At 40.6% G+C, this 23,023-nt stretch overlaps 1 protein-coding gene across 4 annotated transcripts in view; it reads right to left on the reverse strand.

Annotated features, from left to right (window-relative positions):
• Positions 1 to 317: 317 nt before the first annotated feature.
• Positions 318 to 23,023, reverse strand: part of LOC121638480 (VPS10 domain-containing receptor SorCS1) — a 201,772-nt gene continuing 179,066 nt past the window's right edge. Inside the window, exons 18-28 of one of the 4 annotated variants that reach the window (XM_041983306.1) lie at positions 21,300 to 21,471; positions 19,914 to 20,100; positions 19,134 to 19,267; positions 17,027 to 17,156; positions 14,563 to 14,675; positions 12,007 to 12,141; positions 8,671 to 8,770; positions 8,125 to 8,230; positions 7,347 to 7,504; positions 7,163 to 7,218; positions 318 to 3,767 (exon numbers count right to left, since the gene is read on the reverse strand). In XM_041983306.1, coding sequence (XP_041839240.1) covers positions 7,184 to 7,218; positions 7,347 to 7,504; positions 8,125 to 8,230; positions 8,671 to 8,770; positions 12,007 to 12,141; positions 14,563 to 14,675; positions 17,027 to 17,156; positions 19,134 to 19,267; positions 19,914 to 20,100; positions 21,300 to 21,471 — 1,270 coding nt within the window. In that variant the 3' untranslated portion in view covers positions 318 to 3,767; positions 7,163 to 7,183. Of the gene's footprint in view, positions 3,768 to 7,162; positions 7,219 to 7,346; positions 7,505 to 8,124; positions 8,231 to 8,670; positions 8,771 to 12,006; positions 12,142 to 14,562; positions 14,676 to 17,026; positions 17,157 to 19,133; positions 19,268 to 19,913; positions 20,101 to 21,299; positions 21,472 to 23,023 lie in introns of those variants that run through there. The other 3 variants (XM_041983304.1, XM_041983305.1, XM_041983307.1) reach the window with 3 other exon arrangements.

Below are 23,023 nucleotides of genomic sequence, written 5' to 3' on the forward strand. Positions count from 1 at the left end.
GCGGATGAGAAGAAGAGCTGGCTTCATGGATTTTTCTCTGGTTACCTCAACTCAGTTCCATTAAATATTGATCCGCACATTAAAAGAAGCTCCTTGGCTCATCGTCACATCATACTGGGATTACTGGGCTTTATGTGTATCCAATACACAATAGTATTGTATCCAATACTGTCCACTAACAAACAGACAGTGTGTCAGATTTCTGTGTGTGCGAATAAGAAAATATCAACATGAGCCTGTTTGGTTTCTTTAGGTTGGGTTTTCTTAGATACACAGGATTTCTTTACAAAGGTAAGAAAACAAGAACAGTCTCAACAGACTTCTTTCCATTTAATAAATATGATTGTAAATGCATTAAACAATTACACACAGCACAGTTGAGGTCAAACAAAACACTGTAACACCTTACCGTCTGTTCTTATACAAAAGCTGTACAGTAATAAAATTCTTTTTTTTTTCTTTTTTTTTTTTTTTTTTTTGGTAATTATTATTATTATTTCTCTACAAAAATAATAATCTTGCTAATTTTGCAGGGAGGAGATGGTGAGAAAGCTCATCTATGACTTGATGCCGTCACATCGCAGCTCGTCCTAACCTGAAGGCCGGAGATACCAGCCAGGTCTGATCAACCCTTATCTGTCTCGTCAAAGGCAGGAGGATCTTTTCTGCTACTTTCCTTTAGCCTGGGGTTGAGGTTAGCATCAGCTCTTTTCTACTCTGACCTCAGATCTGCAGTTTTTCTTCAAGCTATCAACATGAGAGCCAGACACAGAGAGGGAGAAAGAGATGGAAATTCTTTCACAATTTACACAACAAATCCCAAAGGAGAAATTTTACTTTCCTACTTTTCAAAGTTAAAATGGAACTTTTATTAAAAAAAGACTTAACTCAAATGTACAACACGATGCAGCAGAGAAACAGAAAAGACGTCTCGACTGAGTGTAAACTTTATCCTGGAACTAAAAATGCAAATAAAATTGCAAGTGCTGCAACAATATATGAATTCATATCTGAAACCTAAAATCTACACTAAAAATTACACTATGATTATATTTGTTCCTGTAAATTTCAGTGTTCACACACTTGCTTTTCCCAGTGTCATGATATATGTTCCCAACTTTATTTGACCAAATTATAGTAGTGCAACAGAAATTCAACCAACCCTGCTCAAAACCCCACAATCATCCAGCAAAACAAGGTGGGAGTGGAAGGAAACACGAGAGGAGCAGCCTAGTTCGTTTCTTTTACCTCAAACTGCTTGAATGATTTAACCACATATAGAAAAAGCCTGTTAAACAGTTTTCCAATCTTGAACTTAAAAATGAAGTTGCACTGATGCATGATGGGAAACATGTTACTGGGAATCAGATCAAGGGCGATTAAGTGTCTGTGGAGTAAAAAATGCTCAGTTGAAGAGGAGTGTTTGCCAAGTATCCTGATCATGTGTAAATAAATAAAAAAGCCATTAAAGCTGTTATTTAACAATGTTCTCTTCTTATTTGATTTAATGTCTGGTTGGAGAGTTACTATTAACTAAATCCAGAAGCACTAAAAATCAACCAGTACTGTGCAGCTGTTTGCTTCCATCTTCCAGACATACAGCCATGTGGAAAGGAAGTACAGCCTTTAATTAATCTGCATGAAAGTTGCATACCTTTAATGAAACTTGTATATCTCTCCACGTACAAGGTCTATTTGAGTACTTTTAGTCATAATAAAGGGAACACGTGTTAGATTTCTTAAGAAGTGTAAATCAGAATATGTGTTACTGCTAAAGAATGAATGAAGATGGCACAAAACACAAATGAAATAAGTTTCAAGCTCGGCTAAAACAAACACTGTCAGGATGAAAATCCTTTAGAATGATACAGCTGTAAACCTCAATCAAAACATAGTGCAATATACATGATCTCTGCAAGGCCAACTCTGATAAAGTAAAGTAGAAACAAAAACAGAGGTTTGAGTTCAGGTCTCAAAAATGGCACAGTTTGTTCTCAAAGGCCTTCAATTTGGGGGACCACAGGTTTTAAAGTGTTAAATTATGATCAGTATTAAACCTAAAATTCTAATTTCTTTTCCATATGACTGTAAACCAGCTGTTGATCTCCTGATCCTGTCATTTCTCTTTGTAGTCTGTATTTGTTTAATTATAACAGACACCTCCTGCATTCACAACCACAGAGCACAGACTAACTCTACTTGGATAAACGAATGATTTCAGAACCAGGAGAGAAATGACTGAGGAATCGTTACAGAACCTACTGTTGGACCAGCAGGCGCTGTAAAGATTCCCCGAGCATCTCCATGAGTCGATGCAAAGTTCAAAAGTCAGTGCGTGTTGCACTTCTTCATCACTCCCCTGTGTGGTTCACTGTTGAATGCAGGTAATCAGCTTTATCTACACAGCTGTAGAAAAGAAAACCCAAAGCTGTCAGAAAATCTCCCACATTTTTCCTAAAACTAAAACTCCAGATTTGGAAGGCATCAATCAGCCGTTTCCATCCGTCAGATCTCAAGCAGCAAAGGGTTTGACAATCCTCTGAGCAAGCTAACCATCCATGTAGCCTAGCGGCATCTGCGCTCCACTTCCCCTGCTCCTCGTTAAAAAGACCTGGGAAGCAAACGGGTGCTGCACTGCAGCGGGTCAGGACATTAGCCTAAATGTGTCACCAACCTTAGCGAGCCTTAAGCCTGACGGGGGCCACATTAAGTATTCAAGAAGTCAACCTCCTCTTGTTCTGTCCACTGGAACGATCTTAATGCATCGTGTCCTCAATAAGCTCTCTTCCATCTCTCTTAGCCTCTCTCTCTCTCTCTCTCTGTCTCTCTCTCCCTCTGGCTGCCACGCTCTTTGAATTCTCCTGCAAAGTAGCTGGATCTCCTTCCAGCTGCCACCTTAAATCTGAGCCTTGATAAGCCTTCCTCTGCTCTCCTGCAGGAGCTCAAGAACCAGGTCGAGGATAACTGAGACGCCTCTGTTGGTATCTACTTCATCCTCAACAGTTAAGGACATGTCTGGGGATACGCTGCTGCGGGAAGATGCAGTGAAGCATTTTAGAAGCATAAAACATTTTACAAACTGGTATGTATCATAAATAGTACCAGAAGCGTCAGATTAACAGCAAAATGAATCCTGAAAACTAAACCCTGTAGTACTGGTGTTAAGGAATTAAAATAAAAAGAGAGGAATATTTCTGTATAAAATATGTATTGTGCCATAAATCAGCTTTTTGAGGACAACAGACCAAAAGCTTTAAAGTACCCTATTCATATTTTATAACCGCATTGCTTTTTAGTATGATATTTGTTATTAAAATACACAAATTTCTAACATTGACATTCATGATTTACAAAAGATGTTTAATTCACTTCAATAACATACTTCAGAAAAGTATATCCATATGACTAATAAATAATACACAAATGCTGTTAGCTTCAGAGAACAGCAAACCAATATGAGATATGCAAGTAAATCCAAACACTGCTGCTTATCACGTGGTCTCCCCCACCTCTCTCCCGCCCTCTCATTCAAGCTGCCTTTAAATAGACGTGTTAAAAGACAACTGAAAAACCTGTTTCTTCTGGTTTGAACAGAGCACAGTGTCAGCAGGGTCCAACATGCACAGGTATATAAAGCTCAAAACCATTGTGTCCCAAATGGTAAAAAAATATCCATGGAGCTGGAGCGGAAATCCAATCCAGAGTTTAGACGATGTACGTGGGGAGTTCTGTGGAGAATTTCACATGTACATGAGGTTTCATACATCCTGAGGAGAGATGAGACAGAAAGAAGCAGCAATTAGAGGATATCAAGAACGGTTAAAACTTCATGATGATACTCAGACACGTGTATGTAGATATTTATTTTGGAATTGTTTTTAGCAGCTGGATGAAAATACACTTGCCAGTCACTTTATCAGCTCCACCTGTTCAACTGATTAAAACAAATATCTAATCAGCCAATCACATGGCAGCATGTAGTCACGTAGAGATGGTGAAGACAACTTGCTGATGTTCAAACTGAGCATCAGAATGAGGAGGAAAGAGGATTTAAGCGACTTTGAACGTAGCATGGTTGTTGATCTGAGTACTTATTGGGTTTCCAGAGAATGGTCTGAAGAAGAGAAAATATCCAGTGAGCAGCAGTTGTCTGGACCAGAATGTCTTGTTTATGTCAGAGGTCAGAGGAGAATGGGCAGACTGGTTGGAGATGATAAAAAGGCAACAGGAAATCCAGTAAGCACTGGTTCCAACCAAGGTCTGCAGAACAGCATCTCTGAACACACAACATGTCCAACCTTGAAGCAGATGGGCTACAGCAGCAGAAGACACACCGGGTGCCTCCTGTCAGCTAAGAACAGGAAACTGAGTCTACAATTCACACACACTCACCAACACTGGACAATAGAAGATGGAGAAACGTTGCTGGTCTGATGAGTCTCCATTTCAGCTCCACGTTCAGATGCTCGGCTCAGAATCTGCTGGAAACATCATGAAAACATGGATCCATCCTGCCTTGGATCAACGCTTCAGGCTGCTGCTGGTGTAATGGTGGGGGGATATTTTCTTGGTCCACTTTGGTCCCCTTAGTACCAACGTGGCCTGGTTTAACCAGCACAGCCTACCTGAGTATTGTTGCTGACCACGTCCATCCCTTTATGACCACAGTGGAGCATCTTCTGATGCTACTTCCAGCAGGATAATGCACCATGTCACAAAGCTCAGATCATCTCCACCTGCTTTCTAGAACATGACGATAAGTTCACTGGACTCCAACGGCCTCCACAGCCACCAGATCTCAGTCCAGTAGAGCAGCTTTGGGATGTGGTGGAACGGGAGATTCTTCAGAGTTAGAGTTAAACAGATAAACCTAATAAATCCTACATTTTGCACCTTCTCTAGCTGATTACTCACCGGTCAGTACAGACAACTACAGTGTTTACTGTAAGCCTGTTGGATAATCTGTGCTTCCAGACGGACTGATCTTTAGATTTCCTTCCCAAAAATTCAGTTTGTAAGCTTTTTATTTTAGCTTGGGTTCACATAGAAGAGCTGATCATGGTAGAGTCAATCTATTTCTATCCCAGATCTCTTTTTTATTTTTTTGGTTTTCCTCCAGGATTAAGGTGGTTCTGAAAGATAAATGGGTACTGGTACTGGTACCTGGTACTACCAATGTGTGGGCTTGGTAAAGAGGCATGTGGATGTGCGTTTACAGTGATTACAATACTTCATCTGTCAGTCAGGATGAGCTCTGAACATCAATAATAACTGTACTCTGAAAAAATATTCATTTTTATTCCTATCGCTGGAGAGCTTTAAGCGTCCTCTGTGTGGTAAAGCACCTTCCAATAACCAGCTCTGATGGCACTGGTTACAGCACAGAAACAAAACACGGAACAAAAGGAAATGATACAGTAAGAAAAACTTTAGACTTCTCTAAAATGCTTCAGGGATGACACGTTTTACCAGAGGCAGGCCTTTACTTTCAGTCATCATTGTCTTTAGTGTGACTTTATGTCACATAAAAATCCACTAGAAGTAAATGAGAAACCCTCTAGTTGTTAGAGATGTGAATACATGCAAGAAACAGTCCAGAATGATCCACAGTGGTCCGGATAAAAAGTCATTCTGATAAATATTTCATTTTGTGCAACAAAAAGTAAAGAAAAAACACAATTTTAATCAAATTGGTTAAATAAATATTAATTTATTTATGTAATTAAATTTATGGCATGCACATTATAATAATTGCTTGCATGTTTCCCCCTCTTGGGTGTGATTAAAAAGTATGTGGATTTCAACTGACTTCATTTTATTTTGTTCATTTTAGGAAATACAGTAAGTCCTAAAATATCTGCCTTCATATTAAACCCACAGAACAGGACAGACACATGTTATACTACAGACAGACATTATAACAGATGGGTGACCAATGAAAACCTGGACATGAAATGATGCATGAACTGCTGGTATTCATGTGACATCACATCTGCCTCATTAGTTATGCATAACATGGTGGTCAACCTAGAGCAGAGTGTGTGGTTCATTGTGATTTCTCTGCTAGCTTCTGCTATGTTGGGACGAAATTAAAGCTCATTGGTTAAGATAAAAGCTCTACTGCTTTCTTCTTCTACTCGTCAAGATCGTGGTTGCTAAGCGAGAAACCGGCATAGACTGGGCTCCTACGAAAAATCTAGACCATGACGGAGTAAAACAAATGCTTTGTTTTGGCCAAACACATGTAGCAAAGATGTAAATGTTTAAAACGTGTGTTTTATTAGAGCTCATGTCTATGATAACTGGCTAATAAGAAAATAAACTGTGATGACATCCAGAGTTCGAGGCTCAGCAGGAAGATCTGTCCTCTCAGCCCAGTGCTGCTTTACCTGTGATTCGAATTAGAATAAATCGTTGCTGAATTTGAAGAGATCCTCTCTTGTTTTTTGTTCTCGAAAGTCTAATGGAAGAATTAGTTTAACATTTCTGCTTCCTGTTCGTTAGCACACCTGGTTTGATTTGCATTTGGAGCCTCGCATCCGCCACACCGTGACACTTGCATGTCGTAGTGTTCTGAACTTTTCATGCCGTGTAGATGCTGGTGTGAAGCAGCAGATAGTTCTAGATATTGTTGAAACTGAGCTGATGTGTATTTCTCACAAAGGGGAGTCACTATGGGCCTCTGTTCAAGGTCCTTAACCCCCCAACTGCTCCCTGAATGCTGAAATGTGGCCGCCTACTGCTCTCTAGTAAATCTACCAGAGATGAGTAATATGCACATCTAAATTTCCCAGTAAGAATTAACAAAGTAAAAATAATTATTTTTATTGACAAAGAAGCATCTATGATATATCTTAACTTTTTTAAGGTATCAGAGTGTTTTCAGTTTGGGTGTGAGTTGAGCACTAGACCACATCTTGGACCTTCTCTGCACAACATTAGCCATTTTGGTTTGACCACCACATTCACTGAAAGGATGTGTGCTTTCAAAAGTCACATGACTGAATATAAGCAATGTGAAGAGGATGCCATTCACATCTGAGCAGATCTGGAGCTTTTCCAGCCTCTTTTTCTGCAGGTTTGAAGCTGTGTTTTTCTTTCATTCCCCACCCATCTGTTCTCTTTAGGTGATGTACATGTGAGAACAGCGCATCAACCATACCACTAAGAAGCCACTGCACTGTCATACTCTGTTCTCCAGCTGACTGGACCCTTTCACTGAGAAACACACAACAGAAAGCACACGATGAGTGACATGAAACAACAAAAGAACACAACTGAAAGAAATGAGCAATGGAGAAAAGTCAAATGAAAAAAAAGCTGCAGAAAGAGGAGTGCGTATTCACCGATGGGCCGTGAGTTAAACTCTGTGTCCAGAATCTCCAACGAATGCACCAAGTCCTGCTGAGCGCTGGGCGGGGCCTCTGTTGGATAAGCTGGACTCTTCATTTCTTGTTCTTTTTCGTTCTGCATCTGCGCATAGACGTTGAGGCCTGGGATCTTCCTTGAGGAAAGATTTACAGTGAGGCAAAAGGATAAAGAGCAGAGCCTAAACTATAACAAAAGAGAACGGCAGAGCTAGCAGTGAAGCATCAATCAGCTTATTTTCATCTGCAACCAGTCAACATCACTTGTTTACTTAATTTCTTTCTATGAGCCAATATTTGCACATAAATCACCAGATGCAAAAAGACTAAAGCTGATAAGGTCTATAAATGTGTGAAATGTTAGTCTCTTTGCTTGTCTATAAATCCTCTTGACCCTTCCCATTGTTTTCCTTTGGAACTTAACCTCAGCAAGGGACACAATTCAACATGTGAGAAAGGTCAGCTGCCCGTGTTCAAAGGCCTTAATACTGATAGCAGCTGAAGGCTGACTGACGTGTCTTTTGTGAAGGATGACCTGATAAGAGTTCCTACAGGATGTGTGAAGGAAAAGCCAATCCTCCAGCAAGGAGCGCCGGTGAAAGGCAGCGCAGGTGTTTGACTGGCAGCTATCAGCCTTCTCTGCAGCCTTGCAGGAAGCTTTTGTTTGGTGAGCTGTCAGGAGGCTTCGACCCTTTCACCGGCCGCCCTGCTGAGCCCCGGCTGGCTGTACACAGTCGACATTTCGTAAAAACTTTACCTCTTGAATTTGTAGATGATAAATACAGCTAAACCCACAACCACAACTGATAGCAGCATAAGCATGGCAGAGCCACTGTGGTTCTCGCTGGTGTCCACCAGGGGCGCTGCAGAGACAGGGAGACAAGTGCAGCAGAGCATTAACAACACAATAACCTCCATCACCTGTATTTCCAGCCTGCTGAGTCATGCAGTGAGCAGGGAACAGAAAAAAATAACACCTCTATGAATCGTTTTAATATTTGGACTTCTCTTACTCTTTATTTTATAAGCCTCTTTAGGACAGTAGCAGCATCCCCACTAGGAAGAGGCACACATACGTGTAACGTTGCTCACTCTCTGAATGTCTCTGTGTAGCTACATGGTGGGAGCCAGTCAGACACAGGGGGGTTATTAGTTGAGGTGGTAACGGGGGAAGAACATATTGAATATATACCTGACTTATCTCTGCCTATGTCCACATGCTTTGTCTGTCCCACTGATTATAGAAGGTGCACAAGTCCTTCTGGGCTGTTCTACACAAACAGAGACAGCTGTGTTTGTTTACCTGCTGATAGGTGCGCTGCATACACAGTGACCTGGACTCCTGGCTTCAATGTAAACTGGACAAGGTTTTGGTTCAGGGCGCTCAGCAGAACCTCAGAGAGCTGTTGAGAGAGAAGCGGAGAAAATCTTTAAAATAAAGTTGTTTGACTCACACAAGATGACGCAACTTTACTGTTACAGCAGCAAGGATCAGCACTTCTCAGCATTTTTCCACTTTAGAAGACATTCCAGATCTATCTTTGCCAGACAATAACAGATAACAGAGGAAACATCAAGAAAAACGGATGTTTTTCTGCAAGTGGTTCGTTGGTTAAAACCTTAAACAGCTTCAAAGAAAGACAGATTTTCAGCATCTTCACTGGCCAACGTCTCCACTAGAGATGTGATGTTCATAAAAGAATCGATTCTTTTGAATGGTTCTTTTAAAGTACCAATGAGAACTCAGCTGTGAGCCGTTCTTTTTTAGCTACAAATTGTCCACGTTGCCTTCACGTGAGGCGTGGTGCCATCATGGCTTTCTGATATCCAACACACGATCCATTCACATGATGCATTTGTGGGCAGAAAATATTAACTGAAAACAAATACTGAGAGTTTTATCCACAAATAATGTTTTTAATTTATTTTTTTTACAAATCTTGTGTAGTAGATTTTATATAGGTACATATTTTTTATTATTGTTATATTGTAAGGTTTCTTTTTTTTGCTTTAGTAAAATTTTCTTCTGTGGAAAAGTTGTTTTGCTTGGAAGCTAATTTTAGCCTTCTTAGTTTTTGTTGTGCCATGAAGTTTTTGGTGAGAACAAATTCAAAAAAGTGATCTGACTGTCGAAGCATGGGGATATGAAGCCAATTTATCAAATAGTAACAATGGAAACACAAGTCAAATGAAATTATGACCAGTATTTCAGAATAATTCCCACAAACAGGGTGTGTATTGGTGGGGCGTGTAAGTTATTCTGATCCTAATCTTACTTTATAATTGCTACCAGTGATTATTTCCTTGATAAAAAATGGGTTACCCCTGATTGCTTTCTAAAAAAAACATAATAGTAATAATAATAATAATAATGAGAAGAAGAAGAAGAAGAAGAAGAAGAAGAAGAAGAAAAAGAAGAAGAAGATGAAGATGAAGAAGAAGAAGAAGAAGCAGACAGTCTTTTGAACGGCATTTTGAAAGGAACGATTCAACTCCTTCGAAGAGCCATAAATCAAATCTGTTTAGAAAATAGAAACAAGGCTAGCATCTGGAGCAGCAACACACAGTAAAAGTTGGATAGAGGTGGGTTTCTACTGTCTTCCTTTAATGAGGTTTTTCAGTGAACTGAGAATCTTGATTGTTTTAGGTTTTCAGTGTCCAATCCTTTAGTGTGGTTGTTACCTAATGTGTGTTTTATCTGTTTTTATCCTTTTATGTGATCTATCTAAGATGAACAGAACATTGTTTCAGCCGTGACTGTTGTTAAAGTGATTTATAAATAATGTGATGATGATAATAATTTATTTAAACTAAGATGTAATTTATTTCACAGGTGGTGACTGTGAAATAATGTGGGATAAATTAACTGTTTTATATCCAGAACCCCTCCTCACTTTAAACTGTGTTTTGGTTTCCTAAGCCAAGTGCTTTACAGTGTGGGTTGGTTGGTGCCAGCAGGGGGCATTAAGGACACTTTTTTTTTTTTGGCATGTAAAAATGTTGCTAAAGTGTGAAAAATGCTGGTTCAGAAAAGGAAATCAATAACAGAAGCACCTAAAAGCCAAAACTCTGCAGAGTTCAGAGATAATAATTTGAGGGTTTTATAAACAGAAGTTACTGAAGTCATCTTGAGCTGCTGCTAATGCAAAAATATTCACTAATGCAGCTTTAAATTCTGTTAACAGCCTCTGAAATCAGGATGTTTTTGCTTGAAAAAGACAAATGGAGGTCTGTGAAGGGTGAAGTGGCAACATCTGCTCCAGACCTTGATTTACTTAGACCTGAAGGAAGTTATTATTCCAAAATAACGACCATAGCACTGAATACAGATTAAATGGCAGACTTTATCGAAGCAAGGTTATTGCATTATTTGTAAGGACCCTTGACCCAAAGAAACCTCACTGCCTCCACATGCCAGTATTTACGTAAGACTTTGTGGGACCTTTCCACTGCGATGCATAATGCATAACATGCAGCCTCACTTGATCGCTGCCTTTTTTTTCCAAACAGTGAATAAAAACCGAAGTTCGAGCTGGCTTTCCCCACACAGATAATTTCATTCACACAGTCTTATGTCTCTGTCCCATTGCGCCGATGCTCCTACACAAGCTAAATGTGTCTGTGTTTAAATCATATTTCACTAATGTGAAACAAGCCTAAACGGAGCTGTGAAGCAAAAATAAATAAAATCTGAATTTTCTCTCTGCTGATGCCTTTCTTCCTGCTGCAGAGACTTCATTTATCTTATCAGCCTCATTTGCCAAATTAATTGTGATATGAGTAATTTCTGTGGTCCTTCATTCTCCCCTTTGTACTTCTTAGCTGTTTAAATTTAGTCCATGCTATGAATAATTGCTTTTTTTCCCATTGTATACCAGGGTCAGTAAATCTATTACACATTCTAATAAGCAGAACCTGCTTTACACTTAAAGAAGCCAACCTTGAATGAAGATTTATGACTGGTTTGTAGGGGAGGGGAACCTTCCAGAACCAGTAGAGAGGAGTGCCATACTGATTTCCTCCCTTGCTTCTTTCTGTATGTTTTCTTCCCCACAGAGAAATATAATTATTATTATTACTATCAGTCATTCTCTGTTAGATGTGATTGATATGTCTGTGATTTAGTGAACTGATCAACAATGACAGGCTGTTTTTCTTTCTTTCTCTGTTTTTTTTTTTGTTAGTTTGCTGCTGTCTGCCACCACCCCACCCCAAGGATATTACTGGAAAGAATTTAAAAGCCCCCCCCAGCCCTGTTAATACTTGTCAGGTTTATTGATGAGTCTATTGCAGAGACTCCTTAGGCTGCTATAGAATTAGACTCATGGATAAAAGCGGGATGTGTGTCAGTGGATTAATACTGACATCTGCTGGTGGAAGCAGGAACTTCAAATTAGGATTTTTTTATTATTATTATTATTTCCATGAAGCAATTACTGAACAAGCTGCTGCTACTGTAAAAAGATCTGCCATGAGTCACAAAGCACAAATAGGTGGAAATGATGCTCAGCATTGTGGTAAAATTAGAGTGAGGATAACAAGGTGACATCCATCCACCTACAGGAACAGCACTCGGAGCTAGTGTGGAGGAGGAGGAGGAGGAGGAGGAAGAGGAATGATGCTGTAGCTGTTTCCTCACCTGATCTAAATGAGCAGAGCTCTTCTCTGGTTTCCCTTCTGTTATCTGTTTGTCGGGCAGGAGGAAAAACTCTGCTGCTGTGGGTAAACCTGGCAGGATGGTGACAAGAAGTTGATCCTCTTTCACACCTGTAGCCTGGAGGGGGACAGGAAGGAGACAGAAGATTTGTAAAGAGGCTGGTTTATGCTGGCCTGGGATCAGTGCCTCTGCACTGCTGGAATAAAGTCCACGGTGTGAAAAATGACTCTGACAATGAATGTCTGACTGCGTCTTATTAACAAGTCCAGTTAAACCAGTTACCTGGGCTATTGTCCTTGTCCACATGAACAAACACGGGGAAGGAAAGCAATTTACTGACTGAATATGTCCAACTCTGCTAAAATACATGGCCATATGTCTCATTTCAGGTTATTATTAGGATTTTTTTTTATCATTTAAGCCACAACCTAAAACAACTGACAAACAGTTTAGCTGGTGGCAAATTATTACCAAGTTAATTTGACATTTTGTAAAAAAATGATATTTTTATTTTGCTGTTGGCAGCTTCTTCTGTTACTTCCAGGTGAACCCATCACAAACCGTGGTCCATGTGTAAAACATCCCAGCCAGTTTGAGTCCAACTGAACATATGCAAGCAGGAGAAATTCATCTCTCAGCGGCACCATCAACTTTAACCTGTTCACATGTACAGTACTTCAAACATCTGGTTTTAGTCAAAAAAGGGATTATTGTGTTTGCCAAAACCAAGGAAAGAAAAGTCCTGCAAGTTTGATGTTTTCCTCTTTCAACACACCTGAATGAGTCCCTGAGCAGAACTTGATAAGTTGTTGGATACATTTCATTTGAATCAGGTGTGTTGAAGCAGGGAATCATCTAACCTGCAGGACGGCATCTTTCTACAAATGTGTCCACCCCTGGTCTAAATCATGACAATGCATGCAAAAATATGATAACATAATTTAAAAAAATAAGTTATCCAAACACAGGATGACAGCATCAGCACAGAGTTGTTACAGCCACACAAAGTTTTAACAGGTGAATAAATAGCAGGCTTGTGTAGGTAAAAAATAAAACATATGTAATCCAGAAATTCAACACAGCACACGGCAGATTAGTCGTGCAACATCATCTTGTAATATTTGGGCTTATATATAAACTATTTTATTGCTAAAGAGTGGAAACGTGACAACATGGTTTAACACTGTAGCTAGCATCTGATGCTAGCTTGGTTGTTATAAGGTTTCAAATGGATTACTTTCTAATCAAACTAAGGAAAGAAGTCACATAGAGCTGCAACAACCAAAAAGAGATGTGAAGACAGTAAAGAGGAGACGAGTGGACAAACAAACAATGACACAAAAAAGTGCTGTGAAGTAGTCTTGTTTGGCAGAGCCTTCATTTTTACTGGCTGCTTCATCTGTCATGGTTACAGCCAAATTAGTGGCGGAGAGAAGAATAAATTTTTAGGAACTCTACTTTAAATGAGGTGAACATTTGACGAGACCGATGCTGCTTTAGTGAAAGAACTCTGCTGTTGAAGTTGAAGTAGTTTTTTTCTGAGGTAATCAGTGAACGTCTCTGTGTTGAGGATGAGAAGTCTCCGGAGGGGCGTTGTAAATCGTTCAGATTAATGCTGTCATTAAGGCTTTTGACTGGTGTCTTTTCATTGTACTGGTCAGCTTGAGGCAAAACATTGTCCTTTTTTCTTCTTCTTCTTGTTAACATGGCTGTTGTTACTGGGGTGGGATTAGATTAGCCCCCACCCCATATATACATATATATATATATATATATATATATATATATAAAAACTCCTGACAGACTCAGCTGATCTGCAGCAGGATCAGGTAAAAGCTGTCAGATGCTAAACTGATCAGTTTCAAATGTTTAAGTTGTAATGAGGTTTAACATTCATTCTTCTGGTGGCCTGAGTTGGCTTGGCTTCCCGTCAGATTCCCTCCCTGAATCTCCACACTGACAGCGCTCCAACCGTCAACTACTGCCATACGACTGGATATGAAATCATTGTATAAATTATGATTTCATTATTTATCATCATGAAAGAGCAGACATGTTTAATTTAGATTTTGCAGGATCAAAACATGTAAAACTACAATGCAAAACTCCGACTGTTTCTTCATTGGTATCAGAAATATATCTACAGTCTGAGGTTGTGACAGAAATGTGGAAGTTAATGAGTCGAAGTCGGTAACTGGAATGTCATGTGTGGCTTTAAATCATTTCTTCCACTTGACAGCTGGGTAAGTGTTCATCTCCCAGCATCCCCCCAGGTCAGCACAGAGCACACACACTGACATTTATTCTTCTCTAACACTTCAGCCTCTTTCCTGAGCGGCCCTGAACTCACAGAATGTGTTGAAACCAGAGCAATCAGCAGCTCTTGAACTATATTTTCCCCTCCTGCCTCATCATTTATCATCATAAAAGTCAGATTCATGTCTGGAAGCTTTGAAGAGGTCATGCTGCACTCAGACGTCCAGCCCAGCTCTGACAAGTGTTTACCGGAGTAACGCAGCGAACCTGAGAGAGCTTTACCTGGATCAGAGAGCTCTTGATGACCCGGCTCACATCCAGCCTCCATTCTGCCACGTCGGGGTTGTGCTCGTCCAGGTTTGATGAAAAAGCAAGCAGATGAGATCGGAAGTATTCTGCAAGGAGGAAAGTTGATGTGTGTGAGATGTTTCTCACTTTCATCTGTTTATTAAATAATGTTTAGCCTCATTCAGCCCACAAAGCAAATCATTTGCTCTTGGTTTGTTTCTGTTCCGGTCATTTAAGGAGGGAGGGGATGGATGAATGAGGGAGGATGAGGATGGGAAGGAATGGATGAGAGAGGGAGAGGGAGGAAAGATTAATCAATGAGGAAAGGAATGTTCTTATATTATCAGACATTTACTTTTAATATAAGCCTACCTGACATGTTTCGATGGTGTTATACGTCAGCCTGGGCGGTGTCGACCTGTCACCGCCTCAATGAACATCACATCACATTACACACCATCCAGAGACACCTCTGATGAAGACATGTGAGGTAGGCTTATGCTAAAACTAAGTGTCTGATAACATTAGAACTAAATCAGCTGTTGAAAATTATAGACATTAAGAGCTTTAATGGATTAAAGAAGGTTGGATTGGTGGGTGAGGGCCAGGATGGAAGTAAGTAGGTAAGTAAATGTTTATATAGCACCTTTTTAAGATAAAAATCACAAAGTGCTTAACAATAAAACAGAACACAAAACAACACAATAACACAGAGAACATAAAAATTAATAAAACTAAATAAAAGCAAGTTTAAAAAGATGAGTTTTTAGCTGCTTTTAAAAAGAAATGACGGCGTCCACAGATCTCAGGCTGAGAGGAAAGGAGTTCCAGAGGGAAGGAGCCACTGCTGCAAAGGCTCTGTCACCTTTAGTTTTCAGCCGTGGTGGCTTAACTACCAGCAGACCTTCATCACTTGATCTCAGGGATCTGCTGGGAACGTAGGGCTGCAGAAGGTCTCTGCAGAAACTGTTGTCATGAAGGGCTCGATAAGTAAAATGGAGGGAGGGAGGGAGGGAGGGAGGGATGGGTGGTTGGATGGATGGATGGAGGGATGGATGGATGGATGGATGGATGGATGGATGGATGGGTGGATGGATGGGTGGATGGATGGGTGGATGGGTGGATGGATGGATGGATGGAGGGATGGATGGATGGGTGGATGGATGGATGGATGGATGGATGGATGGATGGGTGGATGGGTGGATGGATGGATGGATGGAGGGATGGATGGATGGATGGATGGGTGGATGGATGGATGGATGGATGGGTGGATGGATGGATGGATGGATGGATGGATGGATGGATGGATGGAGGGATGGATGGATGGGTGGATGGATGGATGGATGGATGGATGGATGGATGGATGGATGGATGGAGGGATGGATGGATGGATGGATGGAGGGATGGATGGATGGATGGATGGATGGATGGATGGATGGATGGAGGGAGGGAGGGAGGGATGGGTGGGTGGGTGGGTGGTTGGATGGGTGGATGGAAGGGATACGTTTCTCTGAAGGTAAATTTGAAAACGCAGTCATTGTCCTGCAGCATGATTCCTGTTGAGCATGTTTTATGTTTAACTGTGGTTTTACATAAACTTCACTCTCAGACTGCAGGTTTACTGGTTCCTGCAGGTTTTATAAGTAGAACGGGAGGTAGAACCTTCAGTTATCAGAGCCCCTGTCTACCTTCAGATGATCTTCAAACTTCCCTTCCTGATAAATCTTTTAGCAGGTCTGGCTCGGTGAACCTGATCCATCCTTTAGTCCTGCTGCTATAGGCCGAGGCTACTGGGGGACGTCCCATGATGCACTGGGCTCCTCTCTGCTCTGTTTACTCGCCATGTAGAAATATCTGACGTTGTTGATGTCATTCTTTTTTTGTTTCTCTTCTTCTTTCTCAGCAGGAATCCCTGGATTAGAGTTCGGCGGCTGGTTGACCCCTCTTTCCTCCTCTCTCCGCTCCCAACTGGTCCAGGAAGATGGCTGTTCTTCCTGGTTCTAATGGAGGTTTTCCTTCCTGGTTCTGGTTCTGATGGAAGTTTTCCCTCCAACTTCTCATACAGCTCAGGATGGATGTTTGAATCAAACAGAAGATTATTTCTTGTTCAAATGGGGGGGAAAACAAAGAAAAAAAAGAAAAAAAAAGGAAAACAACAGCTATGGTCAGTTTTAAACTAACTCTTTTACAAAGACCAAAAAAAAAAAAACAAAAACAAATAAAAGTCATAATTAATACAAATCCTCAAAGTGGTTTCACATCTGGATAAAATGCCATTTAAATTATATTAAATGAATTAATAATAATAATAAATTATTTCATAAAAACAAATGAAATAATGAATAATTCCATTTTTAAAGCCTTGGTGAGAACGTTTTCTAATGACAATAAGATTGTTGTATTTGCGTTTTTGTATAAACACATCTTATTTCCATAACCTCAGAGGAGATGGACTCACCGTGGACAGCGATGCTTTTCCTGTCCTGCAGGATGGTATTCCCCGCAGACACCTGCACCGTGACTGTATTGACGCCTTCCCTGGAGAACGTGCACGCCACGCTTCCCTCCAGGGTGATTACTGGCTGCTGCTGAGAGACACAGAGACGGAGAGAGCTGGAATCTGGGCGTTCCCATGAGAGACAGTTCTCTGCAGCAGGTTAACATCTCACATGGCTGTTGTTTACACTGCAGAGGTGTCAGCTAGCTGACACACTCACAAATAAACAGACACACTCACAAACTCGCATGGGCAAGCACAGGCCTGCAGGCAGGTCCCTTTGGAGCACCGGCAGCTTTTCATGTCATTATTCACGTCTCTGATGGTTTTTCAGATTTCGTTCAGAAGCTGAAACTGCCATGGTATCACCTAACCAGCTGACACAACAGGCCGTCGTTATGGAAACCTCCTAATGGCTTGATTATGAAGACAGTGAATAAATCAGGAGGATTTCATCAGGAGCACAAAGCATGCAGTGATTCAGCTAGAACTGAGGAGGAATGTGTTCATGACACAGCAGCTTGGTTTTTTACTGATTCCTGGATTCATGATGACCCTTCAGTTAAATCCTTTCAGGGTTGTGGTTTGTTTCCTGTTTAACCAGAAGCATAAAACACCTAATAAACACATTCATGACTCAATAAGCACATTTATGTTTTATGTTAGGCTGCTAGAAGAGCTTTATGGGTTTTTTTGGTCAAATTTTTTTTATTTTCTTTTATGCTGTATGCTGTTACAGCTGACGTGTCACAGCCACACACTGCTTTAGTTTCACACTGTCATCTGGATACATTTCCAAATCCATCTGTTAAAGTTTTGTCTTCTTTTTATCAGTTTGGATTCATCTCATTTTACATCCCAGGTTGTAGCACATTCTGAAGCAATTTGTAGTAGAAACAGTTTAGGACCTTAAATCGAGATACAAAAACTATTAATAAATAAATAAGGATGATATTCCAAACAGACTGTAATCAGGGTTTTGTCCAAAAGCAGGATCCATAAAAGTCTGAATCTTTGGGGAACAAAGATGGACAGAGGATCTCCAGTTTGTTACCAAACATGGAAAAATGTCTTTAAAAACCAAATATCTCAAAGAAAAACTGGAAGAGGGATCCTTATTTCTCCCTCTAATATGCAAAACATTAAGCCATTGAAGCATTGGTTTTGAATCTGGGGGGTGGGCCCCCTAGGGGGCTCTCAGAGTTTTGCCAGGGGGCATGCAGCAAGGCTAAATAAAACTTATAGTTTTTGCACTGCTAGCAAAATATAGAAGAACCAATGGGCAAACAATTATGAATCAACAACAGACAAGAAAATATGGTGAGGCATGTCTTGCCCCAGGCTTGAACAGGTAATGGTCAATGGTGAGTAATAAAGACCACGGTGTGTTGTATGTCTCCAGACATCTGCATCTGACAGTATGAAGCCAAGCAAGTTCCAGCCCCACTTTTCACTGTAGATCTCTGTAGAAATAAATGACTTAACTGTAAATAGCTGCATCTATCTCAACAAAAGCTCAGCTCACGTGAAATAGTTTGCTACTTTTCCTGGTTTAACCGCCCCACACTACAGCAGAGGAAATCGTCAATCCCTCTGTCACTGACACGGTTTTAACTAATTAAGTAGCAACCAATAAACTACAGACTATTTTGTAGCACATTTCTTTGTACATTTCTTTGCAAGCATCAGGGTACATGTGATAGTGGGATGGGGAGGGTGTGAGCTTGACATGACTTTTGTTGATGAAAAGTTTGAGAACCACTGCATCAAAGCAATCTGGAGGAATTTCAATGTGTGACAAACGGGCAAGGCTGAAGCAAGTACCCCTCAGGCCGACTTACATAAAGGACACATTCTAATAGAACCACACATTTTTATATTTGTAATAAATAACCATGCTCTACAGCTGTTACCAAAGCTGATTCAAACAGCCTCAATTTTCCAACCTGGGTGCATAATTACAGTTCAACAGAATAACAGAGTCAGCAACCTACTTTTTAATTGCTAATGCACAAAAGTGTAATAGAGGCTGGAGCTGAGAGAGAAGTGGGGACAGGTTTTACTGTACCTCGGTGTTATTTCCGATCCACCAGATGTAGGTGACTGTTCCCACTTGGCTGGGCCACAGAACAGCAGTCAGGTTCACTTCCTTGTTCCTCACCGCCACAAAGGGAGCTGAGAGATGGATATACTCCAGCTGACCTACTCAGGCACACACATACATCACAGAGTGAACTCGATGCTCTCTGCCACGTTATGCAAGAAGAAGAAGAAAATGACAAACACAACTTTATTGGTTCAAATGAAGGAAAAAAAGAGAGAGGGAGAGTTTATAGGGGAGGGTGAACATTGCCCAGAATTTTCTGTTGCACTGGGACCAATAGCTGCCATCTGTGTGTTATTTTTCATCTGTGGACCCCTGAGCCTGCAGTGGCTATGGCTGGCACAGAGGATTGACAGATTGGTGAGGGCATCAGTGCTCCCTGATCAATAAGTCAGCTCTTTTACATCTGTCACCCCCTGAATACACCAGGGGTGGTCAGATCTGACACATATGAGGCCGTGGGGGCTTCAGTGAGCTGAGTGCATGTGAAGCATAAGCTGGCTGGAGAGGACGTATAATGAGATTTGTTCTGTCTGACTTGTTTGTTTGGTTATGTGCAGGGAGCATGCTCTGTGAGGAGATAAAACAGAGCGAGGTGTGCATCCTACAAGCGGACGGTAGCAATTCCACAGATGGTGATAAAAAAAAAAAGTGTCAACAACCAAAAGTGGCAAGAACAAAAAACTTTCAAACTAAATGAAGACACATTATCGTTTAAGTGCTTTAAAGCCTTCAGCGTCTTACAGGTGACGTGCAGATAAAGGGTGGCGGTCTCTGAGCCGAGGCTGTTCTCCCCAGTGGCAATCACTCGGTAGATTCCCACAGCCTTGTAGATGTGTTTGACTCCATCTTCGATGGAGCTCACGTTGGAATACGTCAGAGCGTGTCCGTCTCCGAAGTCCACGGTGATGCTGGTCCTTGCTCCATCACCCTGCAAAGCACAGAAAATTAGCAGGTTTGGTCTTTCGTCAGTGGATTCAGGGGTTTAGGTAATGTTTGACACTTTCTGGGTCATGGGTCACTGGCAGTATTAGACTGATGTCCATCAACTTTTAAACACAAACTTTATCAATCAGCTTTCCAGGTTGGGAAAGAATCATTGCCCGAAGTGAAGGAGTTTAAGTGTCCCAGGATCCTTGTCATGAGTAATGGCAGGAGAGAGACACTTTGTCAGCAGTAATGAGGGCACCACTCAGAGTTGAACTTAAAAATAAAAGCTTTCGATTTACTGATCAGTTTATATTCCAAACCTCGCCTATAGCCATGACATTTCGGTACTGACCAGAAGAAAGAGCTTGCAGATACGAGCAGTTGAAAGGTGCTTCAGAAGGTAGCCGGGCTCATCCTGAGAGATCAGGTGAGGAGCTTATTCATGCAGAGGCAGCTTGCTGTGGAACTGCTCCTCTGAATCAGAAGGAAGGCATCTTATTAGAATGCTTCCCCGTCACCTCCTGTTGGAGGTTTGACTCATGAGGAGCTAGAGAGTATTACCAAGGAAAGGGTCTCATCTCTTTACCTTGACAAGTGAAAGAGGATGGATGGATGGATGGATGGATGGATGGATGGATGGATGGATGGATGGATGGATGGATGGATGGATTTTAAAAACCGCATTTCCAGACAATTTGGAAAATTTCTAAAAACTTTGCAACAAAAATTGCAAACAAAACTTTTACTTCTGCTGACACAAATTCAAATGGACTCATTTTCAGTTTTTTTTACTGAAAAACTATTGTATATAGTTCAGCTGTTGCTGAAAACAGTTGCTATGGCGATCAGTAACATATCCCACCTACTGGTGGTACAAAGACCTGTCTTTATTTGTCTGCTAAATGGATATAGAGCTGTTTAAAATGAGATTTTATCTGTTATCTTAAGACCAGTGAGATTTTATTTAGTAAATTGTGGAATGTTTTTCTCTCCGCTGCAGAAGCCGTAGTTGTGTGGAGACATTGTTCGACAAAACTTTCACATTAAAGACATTCTTTGAGTGTCAGAATGCAGATGCTATCAGTTAATTGTATGAAGTTTGCAGCTGAGCTTGATATTTTTGGTCACCATGTTCAGTCTAGTTAGAAAACATTTCCTAGCATCAGCGTGCGGCTGTCATTGTGACAGGAAATGGCTCACCTCCTCCAGAAAGACGAGGAAGGTGACGTTTGCACCCAGCGTGGCACTCAGTGAGCCCTCACTGGTGACCAGGTGGAGACCTCTGGGAGCCTGAACGGGACACTGCTGCCGCCTGGCCGTGTACTCGGCGCTCACCCCAGCCGTGCAGTTATTCGACACGACCTTCCTGTAGCTGAGGAGTGATTCAGAAACCAACAGAAGGGTTAAGCAGTGGGTTATATTTCTGCAGCTTTGTATGCGAGACAGAGTACACCATCATTTTACAAATATTACCAATTCCACATGTTTCTTGTTTTATGTTCTTGAACAAACAACTGTTTTTTGTTGATGCTGTGGCTTCTTTTTTTATCATTAACTTGTGATGGATTTTTAGATTTTGTACTTTAACCTGGATTTTAGATCAATTCCAGTTGCCTACAGTTGGCTCTACCTTTATGTTTAGCTGGGATAAGATTCTCCTGTAGACTAGAGGAGTGCTGTTGTATCACCAAAACAAAAGAGGCAACTGCTCTTCCTGCTCATACAAAAAACAGAGTTTGGAGATTTGTTTGAATTGTCCTCTCTGAGATAATCATTGCAAAATTATTTGTATTGCTCGTCAATGACAGGCAATAATAATAATAATAATAATAAACATGACAAAACAGCTAAACTTGATAAGTATAATGTTCTCCCTACACATAAGAAGGCCTTGTCATCATTCTTTTTAGTCCGCTATCATTTAACAAGTCAACACTGAGTGGACCATAATGGATCTTTTCTTTTTTCTTCTGGGAAAAATGCCCTCTGGGATAAATGAAGTACATTTAATCTATTTTCATTTCTGGTCCAAATGTAATAAGAAACAAAAAGATAGTAAACCCAATCTGTATGAAGATGTGGTCTCAGGCTTGGAGTGTTATTAACTTTAGTTCATTACAAACACAAGGTTTACTCCCCTTATTAACTATTAGCTTAAGATAACTAACTCCAGCTTTTTTTTCTTGTTTTTATTAGTCATTTATGAAATAAGCTTGCTAGCTTTTTTGGCTGCTTTTCCTTGTCTGACACGCTATTAGCTTGTTAGCAACATAGGCTGCTGAGCTTAGAATTCTGGCATAGTGTTGCTGTCATCTGAACTTCATTCTAGACACCAAGTTTACTCATCTGTTAAAAACTAGCAAACTTAAAAAAGCTTTTAGCGATAAGCTGATCGATGCTACAGCAACCACAGTAGTATGCTAGCTTCAATGTTCCAGGGTTATTTATTCTTCTTTTTTTCAAATAAGTGTAGCGTCTTAGTGTTGCTGTCATCTAAATGGTGAAAACAAAGACAGACAACTTGTGGAAGCATTGGTTTTATGATGTTGGACAGGTATGCTATGTTTCTGGAGACACTTTCAATAGATAATTTACAGAGGAATCTCCATGAAGTGGTGAAACAAGGGAAACATGGCAGCCAAGTCAAGCTACACCATTCAGTCAGTATCTCACTACGGATTCAGACTTTTTCCTTCCCCTTATAAAAAAGACAATCATCACATTTCATAAGTAGGAATAAAACACATTCAGTCATTTTAACCCAACAGTTATTTGTTTAATAACCCAGATTTTGGGTTTTCTTTTAAATCCACTTTTGAGTAGCCTCAACTCCACAACTTGGTCATTTTAACCCATTTTTGGAGAGAAAACCAAATTCAGTATGTTTCTAGATAGCAATTCAACCCAAATAGGATAATCTTTAA

This window comes from Melanotaenia boesemani, chromosome 4 (genome assembly GCF_017639745.1).
Source record: "Melanotaenia boesemani isolate fMelBoe1 chromosome 4, fMelBoe1.pri, whole genome shotgun sequence".
Classification (NCBI taxonomy): Eukaryota; Metazoa; Chordata; class Actinopteri; order Atheriniformes; family Melanotaeniidae; genus Melanotaenia; species Melanotaenia boesemani.